Source organism: Budorcas taxicolor, chromosome 11, assembly GCF_023091745.1.
Source record: "Budorcas taxicolor isolate Tak-1 chromosome 11, Takin1.1, whole genome shotgun sequence".
In the NCBI taxonomy this organism is placed as follows: Eukaryota; Metazoa; Chordata; class Mammalia; order Artiodactyla; family Bovidae; genus Budorcas; species Budorcas taxicolor.
This window is the reverse complement of record NC_068920.1, coordinates 30,939,230-30,960,355: the sequence shown is the minus strand read 5'-3', so window position 1 is coordinate 30,960,355 and position 21,126 is coordinate 30,939,230. Positions and strand designations below refer to the sequence as shown.

The 21,126-nt window shown below is 36.2% G+C and overlaps 1 protein-coding gene and 1 pseudogene across 1 annotated transcript; one reads left to right on the top strand and one right to left on the bottom strand.

Annotated features, from left to right (window-relative positions):
• The first annotated feature begins 6,381 nt into the window (after window positions 1-6,381).
• On the top strand, window positions 6,382-7,321 carry LOC128055463 (olfactory receptor 2B11-like). The gene is given in 2 exon segments (XM_052648035.1): window positions 6,382-7,071; window positions 7,073-7,321. Coding segments are annotated over 2 exon segments (939 nt in total).
• Window positions 7,322-17,759: 10,438 nt separating this feature from the next.
• Window positions 17,760-18,702, bottom strand: LOC128055565 (olfactory receptor 2J3-like; annotated as a pseudogene).
• Between the last annotated feature and the right edge of the window lie 2,424 nt (window positions 18,703-21,126).

Here is a 21,126-nt window from a genome sequence, read left to right as displayed (position 1 = left end):
CCTACTGACCTGGGGAGTTCCTCTTTCAGTATCCTATCATTTTGCCTTTTCATACTGTTCATGGGGTTCTCAAGGCAAGAATACTGAAGTGGTTTGCCATTCCCTTCTCCAGTGGAACCACATTCTGTCAGACCTCTCCATCATGACCCGCCCATCTTGGGTTGCCCCACAGGCATGGCTTGGTTTCATTGAGTTAGACAAGGCTGTGGTCCTAGAGTGATTAGATTGACTAGTTTTCTGTGAGTATGGTTTCAGTGTGTCTGCCCTCTGATGCCCTCTTGCAGCACCTACCATCTTACTTGGGTTTCTGTTACCTTGGGTGTGAGGTATCTCTTCACGGCTGCTCCACCAAAGCACAGCCACTGCTCCTTACCTTGGACAAGGGGTATCTGCTTACCGCTGCCCTTCCTGACCTCTAATTAAAACAAATAAATTAATTTTTTTAATAAAAGAACCAGTAGTAAACAAAACAGTGTGGTACTGGCATAAAAACAGACAGAGATCAATGAATCAAAACAGAGAGCCCAGATATAAACCCATCCATATACGGTTGATTGTTGATTAATTTATGGCAAAGTATGTGGCGGTTTCACACTGAATAATTCTCACAAACACACAGGATTATGAGAGACAGTGCAGGGAGAGCTTGCAGAGAAGCAACTCCCCAAGAAAATATTGAGCGCATATTTTATTGGTAACTTATCTTGCAATATTGAACTAAGAGCAGTTAAAGCAAGACAGAGACCAGAACACTGGAGTTAAGGAGGCTTCCTCCTAGAGGTCCAGAGGTAATCACATGAGAGTGATAAAGAAAGATCTTTGAAGATGAGGGGGCTTGCTCTGCATTCAGAACAGCATTCAACTAATGCTGACTCATCAGCCAGAATTTCTAGCTTAACGACAGGGGGAAAGAACAAGCAAGGAAGGGGGAATGAATAAGATTAAATTCCAGGAGACATTTCTGAGAAAGCAGTAAAATGCGGTTCCCACAAAAGGAAGCAAGAATAATGTGGGGAAAAAACAATCTTTTCAATAAATGGCATTGTAAAAATTGGAAAGCTACATGCAAAAGGTTGAAACCAAACCACTATCTGACACCATACACACAATTAACTCAAAATGAATTTAAGTCTCCAATGTGAGATCAAAAAACTTCCAGAAGAAACAGTAAAGTGTAAGCTCCTTGAAATCACTCTTGGTGATAGGTTTTTTGGATCTAACCCCAAAAGCAATGGCAAGAAAAGCAAAAATTAACCAATGAGTCTACATCAAACAAAAACACTTCTTCACAGTGAAGAAAACCATGAACAAAATAAAAAGACAACCTAGAGAATGGCAAAAGACATTTACAAATCATATAGGCAAAAATTTATCAAAATAATATCCAAAATATACACCCCAATAATAAAACAACAAAAAGCTAACTGAAAACAGGTAGAAATTTCAAATAAATGGGTTTTTTTGAAGAAGACATTCACATGGCCCACAGGTACATGAAAAGCTGTTCAACATGATTAATTATTAGAGAAATGCGAATCAAAATTTTAAAAAAATTACTTACACATGTCAGAATGGTTAATATCAAAAACACAAGAAATAACAAGTGTTGTTAAGAATGTGGAGAAAAGAGAACATTTTCATGATTCATAGGAATGAAAATTGGGGGATACACTATGGGAAATAATATGTAGTTTCCTCCAAAAGATTAAAAATAGAATTATCATATGATCAAGCGATTCCAATTTTTGGTAGTTATCTAGAGATGACAAAAACACTAGTTCAAAAAGATTGTACAGCTATACGTTCATTGTGGCATTACTTAAAATAGCCTAGATATGGAAACAGCCTAATTGCCCATTGATGGATGAATGGATAAACGTGTGGTATTATACACACAATGCAATTCTATTCAACAAAAGAAAAGAATGAAATTTTGTCATCTGCAATAACATAATTGGACCTTGAAGATATTATGCTAAGAAAATAAGTCATACAGATGAAGACATATATAATTTCTCTTTATATGGACACTTTTTTAAAAAAGGAACTGAACAAACAAAACAAAATTTATAGAGAAAAGATTAATGTTTTCCAGAAGGAAGAAGAATTGAAAAGTGGGAAAGTGGATGAAGGGAAGCAAGAGGCATAATGTTCAGATATAAAATAAGTTACTCACAGGGGTGTAATGTACAGTATAGGGAATATACTCAACAATATTACATTGTAAATTTGCATATTACTAAGAAAAGAAAGCCGAGACATTACTTTGCCGATTAAGGTCCGTCTAGTCAAGGCTATGGTTTTTCCTGTGGTCATGTATGGATGTGAGAGTTGGACTGTAAGGAAGGCTGAGCGCCAAAGAATTGATGCTTTTGAACTGTGGTGTTGGAGAAGACTCTTGAGAGTCCCTTGGACTGCAAGGAGATCCAACCAGTCCATTCTGAAGGAGATCAGCCCTAGGATTTCTTTGGAAGAAATGATGCTAAAGCTGAAACTCCAGTACTTTGGCCACCTCATGCGAAGAGTTGACTCATTGGAAAAGACTCTGATGCTGGGAGGGATTGGGGGCAGGAGGAGAAGGGGACGACAGAGGATGAGATGGCTGGATGGCATCACTGACTCGATGGACATGAGTCTGAGTGAACGCCAGGAGTTGGTGATGGACAGGGAGCCCTGGCATGCTGCAATTCATGGGGTCGCAAAGAGTCAGACACGACTGAGCAACTGAACTGAACTGAACTGAACTGAAGAAGAGAAATATTAAAAGATCTCATCACAAAGAAAAACTGTAACTTTTGTATAATGAGCAACAATGACTAGATTTGTCATGATAGTTTCAAAATGCATACAAATGTCAAATTATGTTTTACACCTGAACATAATGTAACGTATGTCAATTATACTTCAATTTTTAACATTATGACAATAAAAGCATGTTAGAAAGGAATATAAATGAATAGAACAAAATTAATTTCCAGAATGTTGGGAAATCAAATTATTTTATTTTAAAACAAATCTAGCAAAAGAGGTGGAGAAGGCAGTGGCACCCCACTCCAGTACTCTTGCCTGGAAAATCCCATGGATGGAGGAGCCTGGTAGGCTGCAGTCCATGGGGTCGCTAAGAGTCGGACACGACTGAGCGACTTCACTTTCACTTTTCACTTTCACGCATTGGAGAAGGAAATGGCAACCCACTCCAGTGTTCTTGCCTGGAGAATCCCAGGGACGGGGGAGCCTGGTGGGCTGCCGTCTATGGGGTCGCACAGAGTCGGACACGACTGAAGCGACTTAGCAGCAGCAGCAGCAGCAGTTACTTATTGAATCGAAGTTGGTATCAAACCTCCTCTATTGCTGATAACTGCTACTGCTAAGTCACTTCAGTCGTGTCCGACTCTGTGCAACCCCATAGACGGCAGCCCACCAGGTTCCCCTGTCCCTGGGATTCTCCAGGCAAGAACACTGGAGTGGGTTGCCATTTCCTTCTCCAATGCGTGAAAGTGAAAAGTGAAAGTGAAGTCGCTCAGTCGTGTCCGACTCTTAGCGACCCCATGGACTGCAGCCCACCAGGTTCCTCCATCCATGGGATTTTCCAGGCAAGAGTACTGGAGTGGGGTGCCATTGCCTTCTCTGCAATGGGTAACTAATTGTACATAAAGAGTATTCCCATGGAGAACTCTGTCCCAAGGAACTTTGTCTACTAACTCATCTGGGATAACCATAAATGGGCCTGTTTGAAAATAATGCCCAAGGGTCTGAGGAATATAATAAAATTGCACACCCACAAGGCACTCTTGATACTGTCTACTAAGTTCTTCCTAACCTGGGTTTTTTCTTCGTGGTAGCATTTTATCAAATGGCTAACTACACTTCTGAAGATAATTCTTATGTACTCAACTGCATACTCTAGTTCTCTCTCTCTCTCTGAAAATTTGATAAATTCAAGTGTGTTTCTTCACACTTCCTTTTTCTTAAGAGATGTTTATCTAAATAAGGGTAAGTAAAAAAACTGTTTTGAAAGCTATCCATTCTTAGGGAAGGTTGGAATGTGTGTACGTCATAACACCAAATATTCGAAGGAATATCTGAAAGTATTTCATTTCTGGGAGACTTCTCTAAACATTGGGAATAACTAGTTTGGTGCCTACAGAAAGCAACTAGAGTTTTCTTTGTAAGTCAACTAAGTCCTCACTTGAACCTACCTTAAAAGCATGTACATTTTAATAAACACTATATCTGACAGATATTAAATACCTGAATGAAGTGTGCAACTTTCATTCAATCATCCCAACATTTTTAATATGTAGTAAAATTCTGATGGATTGATTTGTCCACATGTTTCATCTAGATTTTGAAATCAGATAAAAAGATTTTCTTTCTTCTCTAATCTTTCCCACACAAAACTTTAAATCACTGTAAATATAAATGAAATAATGTACAATGAAAATTAATTACAAAAAGATACACTAGCATGAAAATGTTATTAGAAACACAAATGATTTTAAATCTTCACAGTAAAGAGATCCCTATGTGGTTAAACAGTGATGGAAAAATCACTGGAAGTAGATCAAAAATTGTATTAAAATGTCATGGTACTTGAGAGCTAAAAGCAATGAAATATGAGAATGAGATGGGAAAGATTAAAAATCTAGGATAGAATTATATAACTTAAATACACATCTTTGGAAACTTGAAATCTGAATTTATACTCTATCTCATTACCTGATTGAAGGAATTGATTGCTTTTTGATCTTTAGAACCTCCCTAGTTATTAGCAAACAACTGGGATGAATGAATACAATATCTTAAAATATGGATACTAAAATTTCCTTTGTCAAAGGGTTTGGGATCGGTACTAAATGATTTAACGGGTATAAAATGCTTCCTGTAGTGTTTGACATACATGGCTCATTCAGGATTAGTTGGAATTATTATTTTATTATTATATTACACACATCTGACCTAGGGGTAGTGTGAAATCAAAGGGCCATATAGTGACATCTCCACCCTGAGTAACTTTATGTGACACTTCCCAGGATGGCTTTGAGGATTTAATGAAATAGAGAATGTGAAAACTGTGCTTTGCAACCCTACAAATGTAATCTATTGCCCCTAAACCAATAAGCCTCTGATCCTAAACTGGATTAAAGATTTTCCTCCTGGTCCACTTCCCTGGACATTAAGATTGAATTTGTAGCTACATAGAATTAAGTAAATCATTGATAATTTTCTAAATTCTTATATGCAAACAGGATAAGTCCACTCAATAAATAAAAATAACTCTGAGATAGATAAATAAAATTTAACATGAAAAATCAATTGCTCAGTTTAAATGAAGTAGTTATGCAAGAAAATTTATACTCCAAACAAAATGTTGAATAAAGGAAAACATATGTCATAGTTAAATTCTCTCAGTTTATACTTCACAAAACTGACAGGAAAATGTTTAAATTTCTTGCTCAATTCTAAATTACAAAGATGGATTTGAATAAAACCTACCTTGTCAGTTCCTAAGAGAATGATATAACTCTTCAACTATAATAATATACTTGTATCTGAACAAGGCTACCTTGATGATGCTTAAGTACAGGGTTTTCACCATGTCCTTCTTGGGCTATAGCTACCTCAACACTTTTAGTCTTAATATTTCAGTAATATCTTGCAGCAGTGATTCTGAAAAAGACCCATTTGATTCCTAGTTCCCATGCCACATCTACTGTACTAGGCACCTGAAGATAGGAACTAATAAACATTATTTTAACTGTCTCCTCATCTGATATGTACACAAGCAAAGTATAAAAAGCATTATTTTGAAGTATTCAAAACACAGTCATTTCTATTTGACATTTAATCCTCACCATAGCCCAAGGACATAATTATTGTCATCTTTATCATTTTGTTGTTGTTGAGTCTCTAAGTCATGTCCAACTCTTTTGCGACCCCATGGACTGAAGCCCACCAGGCTCTTCTGTCCATGGGATTTCCCAGGAAAGAATACTGGAGTGGGTTGCTGTTTCCTTCTCCAGGGGATCTTCCTGATCCAGAGACTGAACCCACGTCTCCTGCATTGTAGGCAGATTCTTTACCACTATGCCACTGAGAAGCCCCATCTTGATTATACATAAAAGAGAATTCAATTTCAAAAAGGTTAGATTACTTAAAGTAGTTACCTTTATTTTGTAAACTCATGAAAAGAAATTAAAGTCATATGGTGTCACATTTTTTCATTATCCTCCTCCGTCCCTCCCCCACCCAATTACTATACCCAGTCTCTTATGACTGGATGCCTAATTGCACACACTGCATAATTGTGTTTTGTCATTTCTCAAAACCTTTCTACCTTCCCTGCCACTTACCTGCTAAAGGTGAAACAAATTGAAGATAATGGAACTAATTAACAAAAGCCATCCTGAAGAGTTTATTCTACTAGGCTTTGCTGACCATCCTTGGCTAGAACTTCCTCTATTCATCATTCTGTTTATAACATACCCTATGGCCATGATGGGAAACATAGCCATTATTCTGGTGTCCAAGTTAGACCCCTGTCTGCACAGCCCCATGTATTTCTTCCTCACTAACCTCTCCTTTTTGGACATGTGCTACACCACAAGCATTGTCCCTCAGATGCTCTTTAACCTGGGAACGTCTAAGAAGACAATCAGCTATATGGGGTATGCTGCTCAGCTTTACTTCTTCCACATAATGGGGGCCACAGAATGTCTGCTTTTGGCTCTTATGTCTTTTGATCACTACGTGGCCATCTATAAGCCTCTACACTACACCCTCATCATGAATCGGCACATCTGTATCTTATTAGTGGCCACCATGTGGCTGAGTGGAATGACCTTTGCTGTCTCAGAGGCCACTGTCACCTTACAGTTACTACTGTGTGGTCACAATACCCTGGATCACTTGCTATGTGAGATTCCTGTTCTGATAAAGAATCCCTGTGGTGAAAAGGGTGTTAATGAGGTCACACTCTCTGTGGTATGTACTTTTATGTTAGTTGCACCGCTATGCTTAATTATTGTTTCCTATGCTTGTATCGAACATGCTGTATTTAAGATTAAATCTTTTGGGGGGAAGGAAAAAAGCCTTTGGGACATGTTCTGCCCATCTCGTTGTAGTTTTCTTATTTTATGGTCCAGGTATCAGCATGTACCTTCAGCCCCCCTCCTCCATCTCAAGAGACCAGCCCAAGTTCATGGCTCTCTTCTATGGAGTGGTGACTCCTGCACTCAACCCTTTCATCTACACCCTGAGGAATAAGGATGTAAAGGGGGCACTGGGCAATCTGATGAGGAGCATTTTCACTTCCAAGTGATAGTTGGTATACATCAAATGAAATTATTTAATCATTTAGTAGATTTATAGAGGTTTCTTTAATAACTCATTCTTGTCTCCTGTTTCACCAGATCATGTTAAATATTCTTGCAAAGAACATTACGCTTCTCATATTCTTTATGGTGTTAGGCAACGGTGATACTTGGCTAGTATGTACCAGTAATGGCTACGGTCCATGGGATCGCAGAGTTGGACACAGCTGAGCAACTAAGCACAGCACAGCACAGCAATTGCACCTTGTTTGTGGAAAAAATAAAAAATAGATTCATTCCATACTGAAATTATAACTTAAGTAGCAAAAATAAAAGATGCTAATAATGATATAAATTATAAAAGCATTAGTTCAAGCTAATCATAATGACAACCATCAGTGGACTTCCTATGACCATTTCACCTAAGAAACATTTCATCCTCTCCGAAAGATTGGCCAGAGTAAGCAGGGAGCATGGTGCCATTGTGGATTCATGGTGAGGCACTCTAAACCTAGGCCAACCATTAATTAGTCTTGTAAGTTTATCAACCTCCATTTATCTAGATGCTTTGTTGCTTTTTTGCTTTTTTTCTTGTTGTGTATGCTCAGTCATGTCTAATATTTGTGACCCTATGTACTGTAGAACAACACGCTCCTCTGTCCATGGGATTTTCTAGGCAAGAATACTGGAGTGAGTTGCCATTTCCTACTCCACAGATCTTCCTCACCCAAGGATCAAACCCACCTCCCAGTGTCTCCTGCATTGGCAGGTGAATTCTTTACCAACTGCACCACCTGGGAAGCCCTATTTAGATGTTACTAGTTAATTAAAAACATATTGTCTATTGTACAACACAAGAAATATATCAATATTTTATAATAAGTATAAATAGAGTATACCCTTTAAAAATTGTGAATCACTGTGTTGAATACCTATAACTTATATAATATTGTATATCAACTATATCTCAATATTTCAAATTAAAAAATACTTTATAACTTTTGTTTAATAAAACTGTTCAGTGTTCTGTATTTTTAACTAAAGAATGTATCATTAAATATTAAATAAAATATATGGACAAGACATGTGGATAAGTTTCTTAATGTTCCTTTTAAGCATGAGGCTTCCATGTTAGTGAGAGAAAAATGTAATGATATTAATGTTGAACCACAATGTGGAAACATATTCATGCATAATCGTAACAGCCAGGAATGCCTTTTGAAACTGCAAGAACCAGTAAGAAAAAGAAATAATTTGTATTTCTAGAATGGAAAACAACTTGATTACTTCAACAATATTAGTGTATTTTTGATGCTTAGAATATGTATCATCAAATGTTGAAATTGTGAACCTTAGTGCAAGGATCCATACTCAACAGAAAACTTTGTCATAAAGTTACATTTCTGAAAGCAAATTAAAGATTTTATAGTTACCTGATATTGAATTAATATGGTGAGAAATCAACATAATGTTGTATAGTGAAAAATTAACAGGTATGAACAAGAGTCATTTGGACTTGTCTAGAATATCTTCTGACATAATCAAGATTTATGGAAATTATTGGATGAGAATTCATATGTTATCCTGAACAAGAATCAACTGCAACCCAGATGCACTTTTAAAAAATATTTATATTTTATTTGTTTATTTAGCTATGCCTGGTCTTAGGTGTGGCATGCAGGATATTTGATCTTTGTTGCATAATATAGGATCTAGTTCCCTGACCAGAGATCAAACTTAGGCCCCTTGCATTAAGAGTGTGGAGTCTTAGCCACTGAACCCCAGACCTACATTTTTAAACAGAGCAGATCATCTGGTGCTTAGTCCAGTTCTTGAGACAAATGGACTTTGGTATATTTCATTTGGAAAAAGTTCTAAGTAACTTTAAAATTGGCTGGGGGTGGCTGATTGCCAAAAAATGTTTCTAAAGTTCACACACACACAGCAATGAAAACAAAAATTCTATGATGTCAAATAACATCTCTGATCATTCTTATTAAAGATATCTTTTGTCTAACAGTCTTACTTACAGAACAATGGTAATTTTTAGAGTGGAGGGCAAAACCCAACAAGAGTTGTGTTGAAAGCTTATAGAGCTGTTAAGACTACTTCCTTAAATCATCTGCTACTTTGCAGGCCTATAAGATAACACATTTCAGAATTGTGAATGTCTTCCACACAGAATTCAATAGTGCTAAAATATACCTTCAGGTATGGGATTCTTACCCTCTTTAGTTTTAAACACACAATCTCATGACTCATACTCTAATCCAAAAACAGCAAGGAGCATAAGAAGTCTTTTGGAGGTGACGAACATTTTACTATATTGTTTGTGGAAAGAGTATCATGGGCATAGACATGTCTAAACTCACCACAATGTATCATTAAATACATGCAGCTTTTTGCATACTAAGTATACCTCAATGGCACCCCACTCCAGTACTCTTGCCTGGAGAATCCCATGGACGGGGGAGCCTGGTAGGCTGCAGTCCATGGGGTCGCTAAGAGTCGGACACAACTGAGCGACTTCACTTTCCCTTTTCACTTTCATGCATTGGAGAAGGAAATGGCAACCCACACGACTGAAGTGACTTAGCAGCATACCTCAATAAATTTCTTTAAAATAAATGTGAATATGGAACAAAGGAAGAATACTAATCTAATTCCAAACAAAGAGGAATAATTAAAGAGTTTTGCTAGGAACAGATGATAAAAAATTGAATATTTAGTAGAAATATGTATGAATATATCACCGACTGAGGGAACTTTATAATCAAAAAATGTTTAAGAGCTCACAACTATTTTCTTTACATATCTAGGGGGAAAAAAATCTTAAAATTTATATAGAAACACAACAGACCCCCAAATAGCCAAAACAATCTTTTAAGAAAGAAAAGTGGAGCTGGATGAATCTGGCTCCCTTACTTTAGACTATTGCTGGCAGATTCTTACTGTCTGAGCCCCCAGGGAAGCCCATAGTATAAAGCTATAGTCATCGAAACAATATGGTGCTGGCACAAAGGCAGACATATAGATCAACGGGACAGGACAGAAAGTCCAGAAGTAAGCTCATGCAGCTATGGTCAGTTAATCTGCAACAAAGGAGGCAAAGGTATAAAATGCAGAAGAGACCGTCTCCTCAATAAGTGGTGCTAGGAAAACTGGACAGTTACATGTAAAGGAATGATCAGAACATTCTCTAACATTATACATGAAAATAAACTCAAAATGGATTAAAGACCTAAATGTTAAGGCCAGATACTATAAAACTCTTGGAGAAAAACATAGGCAGAACACCCTTTGACATAAATTATAGCAATAGTTTTTTTGGATCTATCTCCTAGATCAATGAAAATAAAAACAGAAATTAACAAATGGGACCTAATTAAACTGAAAATCTTTTGCAAAGCAATGGAAACCATAAACAAAATGAAAAGACAACCCACAGAAGGGGAGAAAATATTTGCAAATGATATGACTGAGAAGAGATTAATCTTGTTCAGTATCAGTTCAGTATCAAAAAAAAAAAACCAATCAAAAAAATGGACAGATTTAAATAGACATTTCTCCAAAGAAGACAAACAGATGACCAAAAGTACATGACAATATGCTCACCATAGCTAAACATTACAGAAATGGAAATCAAAACTACAAGTGATATCACCTCACACTAGTCAGAACGGTCATCATCAAAAGTCTACAAACAATAAATGCTAGAGAAGTTGTGGTGAAAAGGGAACTCTCCTTCAGTCTTGGTGGGAATGCAAATTGGTACAGTCACTGTGGAGAACAGTATAGAGGTTCATTAAACCAAAAACAGAACTACTTAATCATTCAGAAATTCCACTCCTGGGCACATACCCTGCTGCTGCTGCTGCTGCTGCTGCTGCTGCTGCTGCTGCTGCTGCTGCTGCTGCTAAGTCGCTTCAGTCGTGTCTGACTATATGAGACCCCGTAGACGGCAGCCCACCAGGATCCCCCGTCCCTAGGATTCTCAAGGCAAGAACACTGGAGTGGGTTGCCATTTCCTTCTCCAATGCATGAAAATGAAAAGGGAAAGTGAAGTCGCTCAGTTGTGTCCGACTCTTAGCGACCCCACGGACTGCAGCCTACCAGGCTCCTCGCCATGGGATTCTCCAGGCAAGAGTACTGGAGTGGGGTGGCATTGACTTCTCCATTTAATAAGACTACATTTAGCAAAGCAAACAATGGTTTAGAATAGGAGACACTAGAAACTTGACTAATTAAGATATTGTATCAATTTATGCAACAAGTGATAAATTCCTTGAGTAGGATAAGGGTATTAAAACATAAAAGAAGAAAAAAGTGTGAAATATTGCTGTAGGAGGCTGACTTAGAAATTTCTTGAATGTGGAAGAGATAAGCCAAAGATAACAATGATGTTTTAAGTCTAGAGGACTAAGTAGGAGGTGTTGATTTTATCAAATTTAATATCAAAAAGAGTAACTTTTGGAATAGAAGTTTTAAAAAATTCTAGAAAAACTAAAGTCAAATTCTAAGATATAAGTAAATATTTTATTATCTACAAGAAGAAATGGACCTCAATTGCTACAAGACAGAATAAACATGCTTATGAAAGAGACCTTGACTAAAGGGATGAAGAGTTTTTAATTTTGTGAGATTTCCTTTTCTGGAGCAATTTTAAAAATTCAATCCATCCCAACTTAATATTATAACATTTTAGGATAAAAATTTTAAGCATATAATACATTGGTATATTACATGATAAATATTTTAATAAGAATTAATACTGGGAAGCGACAGTTGGACAATAGTAGATTTTGCACATACTTCTAACTCAGAGTTTCTGATTCTCTTCAAGGAAAGCACTCTACAGTGAAATAAGAGTACTAAAGGAAAACAACTTTAAGTCTCAGATTTAAGGTTCTTTATGTAGATGCAATGTGTTGCCTATTTTGGCATAGTGAGGAGAGGTTGGAGGCCAAGTTGGCAATGAGAAGAGGGAGTATAGAAAGCTTTTGCAAGGAAACTACTCTAAAATTAGCTTCTGAAATTTCTTGCCCTTATCCCAATATCCTCCCATTTAGCAAACAGTAGAGTTAAGTGCACCTCTTAACTCTGTTAAGAGACCTCAGCTCTTTCTAATCTCAGAGGATTCATTATCTCAGATTGGAAATTCTTGAGTGAAACAAATAATCTAGGCATATTTCCATGAATTTCACAGGAAACTACCTTGAAAGAGACAGTAAAAACTACTGACTGAATCTGAGTTTATAATGACACTTTGGAGAAAGCAGTTCTAATGAGGTGGTTGAAACTGGAGCCAATTACACAGAGTGAAGTAAGCCAGAAAGAAAAACATCAATACAGTATACTAACACATATATATGGAATTTAGAAAGATGGTAATGATAACCCTGTATGCAAGACAGCAAAAGAGACACAGATGTATAGAACAATCTTTTGGACTCTGTGGGAAAGGGAGAGGGTGGGATGATTTGAGAGAATGGCATTGAAACATGTATAATATCATATAAGAAACGAATCGCCAGTCTAGGTTTGATGCATGGTACAGGATGCTTGGGGCTGGTGCACTGGGATGACCCGGAGGGATGATGGGGTGGGGGGAGGTGGGAGGGGGGTTCAGGATTGGGAACATGTGTACACCCGTGGCAGATTCATGTTGATGTATGGCAAAACCAATACAATATTGTAAAGTAAAAAATAATAATAATAATAAAATAAATAAATAAATTGTTTTCACGGCTGGCTTAGATACATCAATATATCTCTTAGTATATAGTTCTTGTGTTGTTTGTTTATAGATTAATAAATATGTTAATGTTGATTACTTTCTATTTAATACATTCCATTTGCACAAGAACAATTATTGGTCCAAACATTACATATCATAATATGCATAATAATTAAAAATAAGTGATTAGGAGTGATTTCAGCATCATGACAATGTAAGATGTTGTTCTTCCCCCCACCCCCTGCCACCTTTGAAAAAACTAATTGGACTTCCAACCGTGAGCAAAAGTGCTTCTGTGGGATTTGTGGGATCCAGCACTAAACACCAAGGGATCCAGGAGAAGTTTCACCCATGAGTGCATCCAGTAATAGGCAGACAGACCTCTGTATGGTCTGTGGGACCAGCAGAGTGAGTGAATCTACCCCAATCCCTTCAACAGTGTTGGAGTGAAATATGGAGACTGCTGACCAGGGCAGATACCAACAGGTGAAAGTTTGCTGCAGCTCAGCCTTCTCAGGGGGAGAATCCAGCATACCATGAAGCAAAAGAGAGAGAAAGAGAGAGAGTTTGAACATAGTGGAGTGGAGACAAAGAGCTTTGACAGACTACTCATCCCCCAAGGTGTCACCATTGAACTATATCCCACAGTGATCTATCCCATGGCGAAATAGAAGAGCAGTTTTCAGTGTTCAGCTACACCAGTTGTGCAGAATGCTGTTAGAGAAACCTATTTCTCTCCAGCAGCACCAAGAGTACTAAGTGGGACCTCCATGTCCTTGGGGAAGTGAGATATTTGGAAAGAAGCAGATAAAAATGAAAAGAGGCATGGTTTCAGTTGACTGGGCTCAGGACTTCAGTAGGAAGTCTGCCCATGAACCCCTGAGAGGAATTTATTCCAAAATCTCCAGCAGGTATGTAAGTACCCCCACTGCCCCAAGTGCTAAACCCATGCCTCTTCCAATGCTTCAGCTGCCTCTTTGTACACTGCCAAATCTGAAAGTGAGAGCATATCTTTTAAAGGGAATGCCATCAGAAAAACAAACAAGGACCTGTGGGCAAAGGAGAAACCTCAAAATTGAGCTATAGAGGCCCCTCTGGAAAACAAATGTTTCCAGCAGCCAGCATGGTGAATTGAAAGAACCAGAGAAGGCATACATATTTACAAATGCTGCCACAAGATGGAACAGGGTGTGTTATGGGTATATCCAATATAAAGGCAGAGAAAACCCCAGATATAACAAATTCAGAAAAAGTATACCCCATCTGAAGCCAACTAGGAAAGATTTGAGAAAGTGTCTGCTAAAAGCATCAATGCAAAACTACAGGAAACATGAAGAATGAAGGAAACATGAAGAATGAAGAAAACATATCCTCACCAAAAAATAGAAATAATCCTCAACAACCTAGCTCCAAGGTAAGGAATATAGCTATCTAACTGACAAAGAATTCAAAACTATTTTGAGGTAACTCAATGAGCCTCAGGAAAAAAAGGTAGTTCAACTAAATCAGAAAAATACATGAACAAAATGAGAAATTTAGCAAAGAGAAAGAACGCATAAAAAAACTAAATGAAATTCTGGAGCTGAAAAATTCAATGAACGAAATAAAAAATGCTAAAGAGAGCTCTACAGAATAGAACAAATGAGACACAGAATAAGAAAGCTAGCAGACAAGACTGAAATAACTAAATTAGAGAAGAACAAAATAAAAAGAATGAAAAAGAGAAAAGAAAGGCTGCATGATATATGGGATTTCTTCTAGAGAGAACATATTAATCAGAATTTCACAAGAAGGAAAGAGGAAGTCGAAAGTTTGTTTAAAGGAACATCTGAGACCTTCTCAAACCTGTGGAGAGACTAGTCTAAGTTCAGAAATTAATCGATCGCCTCCTTATCTCAATGCAAAAGGCCTTCTTTAAGACACATTTTAATGAAACTGTCCAAAATTAAAGACAGAGAATCTTAAAACCGGCCAGAGAAAAAAGAATGTAGTCTACAAGTGAATTCCCATTAGGCCATTAGCCAGTTTCCTAGCAGGAAACCCTACAGGCCAGGAGAGAGTAGAAAGATATATTCAAGGTGATGAAAGAAAAAATAAATGTCTACAATGAATACCGTATCTGACAAAGTAAATAAGAAAAAGAGATAAAGCTTTTACTAGATTAAAAAAAAATGGAAGGAGTTCTTCACCACTAGATCTGACTTTCAAGAAATGATGCAAAGAGTTCTTCAAGCTAAAATAAATTTATGATAAAAACTGACATTAAATCATGGGACACATTGGTAAAAATTAAACACACACAGATGTGGAAAATTCTAAAACTGTAAGGAGATGGTGTGTTAAATACACTTAAATATAGAAAAAAAGTCAAAAGAAAAGATATTCAAAATAACTATAGCTACTATAATTTGTCAGTTAATACACAATATAAAAAGAAATTATGACACCAAAAATATAAAAGAGAATAAAATGGTAGAGGTAATTTAACTGATCAAAGTTAAGTTGCTTTCTGATTGATAGGGACTGTTTAATCTATACAATGTTTTATGTAATCTTCATAGTAACCACAAAGCAAAAACTTAATGTAGATTCACAAAAGATAAAGAAAGGACAACCATCAGGACTTTAATACTATAGACAAACACAGGCTTAAGGTGAAGAAATAGAAAAAGATATTCCATGCAAGCAGAAACCAAAGGAAAGTGGGGGTAGCTATATTTACATCACAAAATAAACTTTATCCAAAACTGCAATGAGAGACATTGAATAATGATAAAGGGGTCCATTCATCAAGAAACTATAACAATTGCAAATATTTCTATACCCAACCCTGATGCAGCTAAATGAATTAAGCAAATACTAACAGATCTGAAGGGAGAAATAGACAACACTACAATACAGTAATAGTAGGGGACTTCATTTTCAGCAATGGGTACATTACTCAGAAGAAAATCAATTTTAAAAATTGGATTTGAACCACACTTTATACTTTATACCAGTTGGACCTAACAGACTTTCATGTACATCCCATCTATCAGCACAAGGATAAACATTCTCTTCAAGTGTACATAGAACATTCTTGCAAGATAGATCTGATAAGTCTATGAAATTTTTCTTTTCAGTATTTTTGTTTGTGAATTGTAATTGGAATACGATGGATTTGTATCTGAAAAGTTAGGCAGTGAGAGACTAGGGTACTGCATGCGGTATCCCAAATAGTGGTATTTCCATAAATGCAAGATGGTTCAAAGAACTCAGTTATGTCTTTTACGTTTTTTAAAGTTTTTGTTTTCCTCTGTGATGCTTCACTCTATGTGGCCCCAATTATTTACTAAAAGTTCTTTTATAGACATGATTCTTGGCCCTTCATTTTCTGGAAAGTAGCTTAAGCATAATTGAATATACCCCATATACACCTAGTTGGAGATAAAGACTGAATCACAGATAAACAAAGGAGAATCAGAATCAATGTAACTGCAAGCCATACAGGAAATTAAGGGGAAGATTTTGGATGTGTTTTTCATTTTAATACTTTAGGAAATAGGGTTTGAACCAATTATACCTAAACTTTAAAGCCCTCAAAAACTACAACTGATATTTGAGTTACCATTCAAAATTCAGGTTTTGCCAAGATTTTACTTTAAATTTAATTATTCTTCAGCTCAATGTGGATTCAGTTTAAAGTGTTATATATACAGTATACATTTCAGATGGATATGGCAATAATACAGGTAATAAAATTATACTTTGATAAAAATACATTTATTTGGAAAATGTGTCAGTTGATTTTTATAATGAACTTACTAACCACAAATATTCAAATCAGACTGAGTTTGAAAAGGAACAAACAACTAGCATTTTCATACAGCTTTTATCACAAATATTTTCTAATATATTTTCACATAATTCTTTCAAATATCCATCAGATTCATCAACTCATTTTTCAAGAGCCTAGCACTCAGTCAACTCAGACATTCTTTATTGCTTCTTAAGTTAAGCAGGTGCACCATGCTCTAACTTCACTTAACAAAACCTAGCCTAGGATGACCACTGCTTTATATGCTATATAGCACAGCTTTGCAACTTATTTTCACGTCTCACTGACTTGAAAAAACAAAGGAAAATATGAGGGGCATTATTTGAAAGCCCTTTTTGGTACAATTCATTAAAATTATTTTCTTACTAATGATAATGGAATATTAAAGAATACACCAAAATTTTTTTCAATATTAACTAGTATTCAAAAGAGAATAACAGTGTTGGAGAAAAGATTTATCTTTCATTAAACCAAAGACAGAAGAAAAAGTTTATGACAAATATTGCCTATAAAGAGAGAAACTGAAAGACATATTCAGTCATTTTAAATTATGAATATCATCTCTCCATAGGAATTTTACATCTGAATTTTATCAATTTTTACAACAAATTCTATGCCTCATCTTCAGTTAAGGATATTTTAATTAGATTTCTGCACTGAAAAAATTCATATTGATGTTGATTTTACATGGCTGTTGTATCCACTGAAGAGTGATTAGTATTTAGGCAGACTGTGTTTCATTCCTATCTGCTACCATGAACTCTGTGACCTTGTGAGAGTACACAATACGTGCTAATAGAGTGAGTGAACGAAAGAAGGGTTGATATGTGGATGGGTAGATGAACTATTGGTGAAAAAGATGCTCCATTATACCATTACTGTCACAAGTATACTAGATCATTCTCACCCCCACTAATCTCTTTACGGCCCCTCTTACATCTTTGTTTCTGAGGGTGTAGATTAGAGGGTTAAGGCTAGGTGTGACAACAGTATAAAAGAGGGCAATGAACTTGCCTTGATCTTGAGAATTTCCTGATGGTGGCTGGAGGTACATGCATAGGGCTGGAATGAAAAAAAGGGATACGACCATAAGATGGGCTCCACACGTCCCAAAGACTTTCTGGAGTCCACTTGTTGATTGCATCCTCAGCACTGCCCGGGTAATGGCACCATAGGAGCTGAGAATGAGGATGAGAGGTACCAGAACAAAAATGGAGCTCGTGACCATGAGGGTCAGCTCATTAGCATGGGTATCAACACATGACAGTCGAAGCAGTACTGGAACTTCACAGAAGAAATGGTCCACTTGGCGATGTCCACACAGAGGTACCCAGAAGGTAAACAAGAAGTGAAGTGCTGAGTTGGTAAAGCCACTTATCCAACAAGCCACAGCCAACAGTTGGCAGAAACGAGGGTGCATGAGGACAGTGTAATGCAGGGGTCTACACACAGCAGCATAACGGTCATAGGACATCACCATCAGTAGAACACATTCTGTGGTTCCCAAAGCAAGGGAAAAATAAAGTTGAATCATACAGCCATTGTAAGAGATGGTTTTTAGTGGGCCCCAGAGGTTGATTAGCAACTGAGGAATGGAGCTTGTGGTGTAGCAGAGATCCAGAAAAGAGAGATTTGAAAGGAAGAAGTACATGGGAGTATGGAGATGGGAGTCCAGGTATGACAAGATAATGATGAACAGGTTGCCTATCAATGTCATCAAGTAGAACATCAAGACAACCACAAAGAGAACTAACTCAAGCTGAGGCCAATCAGAAAAACCCAGTAGAATAAAGTAGTCTTCAGAACTTGCATTGATTCTTTCCATCATCATGCATTTCTTGTTACCTAAGGAAAGAATTGTGTTGTGCTGTGCTAAGTTGCTTCAGCTGTGTCTGACTCTTTGTGACCCTATGGACAGAAGCCCACCAGGCTCCTCTGTCCATGGGATTCTCCAGAAAAGAATACTGGAGTGGGTTGCCATTTCCTGCTCCAGGGGATCTTACCAATTCAGGGATCAAACCTGTGTCACTTTCATCTGTTGTCAGGTGGGTTCTTTACCTCTAGCGCCACCTGGGAAGTCCAAGGAAAGAACTACATACACTCAAATAAAGTGTGGAAATTCTCCAAGAACCATAGAAACACTTAGAAAAGAAACAGAAGCCAGATCAAAGAATTGAATACCACTATTTAATTCTAAGACAATGTGGGCATTAAGAAAAACTATGATGCTAATGAATTGAAAGAAATAAGACTCCACAAACAAATACTGACAAATTTTTTAAAGGATAAAGAAATAGTGGAGAAGAGAAAGCTATTCCTCCCAGCAGGATCCTAATTAATAAATATAGAAGAAATAGCAGAACTAGAAAAACATAAATGGATGCTAATAACCAGTAAATTAAAATATGATGAGAAAAGGATATTTACATAGTCTAAAATATCCCTTCACAAATTACACATTAATTACAAAATGAAAAGTATTAGACTTTACAATAGGAAAACCTGGCGGACATCACCATAGTCAGGTAATCATGCTGATATCACCAGTGTTGAGACAAACCAACATCATGTGACTACTAATGTGATGCTCTGAATATGACATAATTTTACTTCAGTCATATTCCTGCCAAAAGCTTGATGTTAAAAATGAAGAAACAAGAGACAAACTCATGTTGAGACAAGATGGAGAAAATAACTGGCCTGCACTCTTCAAAAATATCAAATTTAAGGGAGACAAAGGCTAAGGAACTTGTTCAGCTTAAAGGAGGACAAAAAGGCATGATATCTAAATGTGTAAGTCTGTACTAGGAAAAAAATAGACATTAACTACATTTTGAGACAATTGGAGAAATATGAAAATGAACTATAGGTTAGATAATAATATAGTATCCATGTTCAATTTTCTTATTTTGTTAACTATACAATGATTATGTAAAATAGCGTTCCTATTCTTAGGAAATAAACAATAGAATTTGGCAGAAAAGAACATGGTATCTCTAAATTAGACTATTATGGTCCAGAAAAAAAAGATACCATAGATAGATAATAGATAAATAGTGATAGGTAAATAGAAATTAATATATTTATACATAGATAATAGATATATACATAGATGATAGATACATAGATTCATATGTGATAGATAGATATAGATAGATGAGAGAGAAAGAAAGAGATAATAGAATAAGTCTTTCAGGCAGAATGTAAACTATTGCTGAATCTACTTAAAAGATTAATGGTAGTTCTTTATACCACTTTAGCACATTTTCTGTAAATTCAATATAGAATAAAAAGCAACAAAAAAGTTACAAAGTATTTTTTACTTTTATGTTTCATCCAGACATTTGTGTTGTTATTCTTAACTGTTGAGTTATTCTTCTTAACTGTTGAGTTATTCTTACTCATCTAAGCAAGACATCTATGTTAAAAGTAACTTGAAAAACTCCTAATATACCAACAGAAGAAAATTTCCATGAAACAATCTTTTTTTTAAAACAAATAGCTTTAGTTTTATTTTCATCATTTTCAGGCAATTTCTATTTATGTGATTATAGAAAACAGAATAACTGCAATCCCAATAATCTTACATATGGATGAAAAGATATGAATAACATCAAATTTAGTTGTGATTTCAAAATGCTTATATAGGGTGAAAATATTGAGCTTCAAGTAAATATTTTTATAGAAAAACTTTATCTCCCTATTTTTTACTTGCACTCACAATTTATTTCTAAACTGAAAGCTAAATAGAGGTACAAAAAAGAGACAGAAACACATGGACATCAACTTATGGTTACTCCTGATACAAACAAAGCTGAAAATCTTAGTTCACGTGTCTAGATCTGTGAAATAGATGGGAGAAAGAGTAATAAAATGCCTTTTAAAGGACATAAAACATAACTGATTTGAAAAGAGGTATTTTTAGAAAAAGGAAGATATAAAGTCATCCAGAGAACAAAGAAGCATGGAAGAATGTGAGGTTGGGGGAAGATGGAGAGGAATCCAAATACTGGTGCTGAAAGTTTAGTTTGCTCCTGTGTATCACAGGGTAAGACACCTAAACACGGGGCCTCAAGGAAGTTTTCACATTATTTCTTTCCTCTAGGACAGTAACTGAGACCATATTCAAATTCTGCTCATAATTTATAATGTCTGCATATATTTTTATTCTCCAACTTAGAGAAGAATTCTGAATATTTATTGAAACCATTAAATGACTCTGTCATTTTATATATTGAACCTAGAGAACCTTAGGTTTC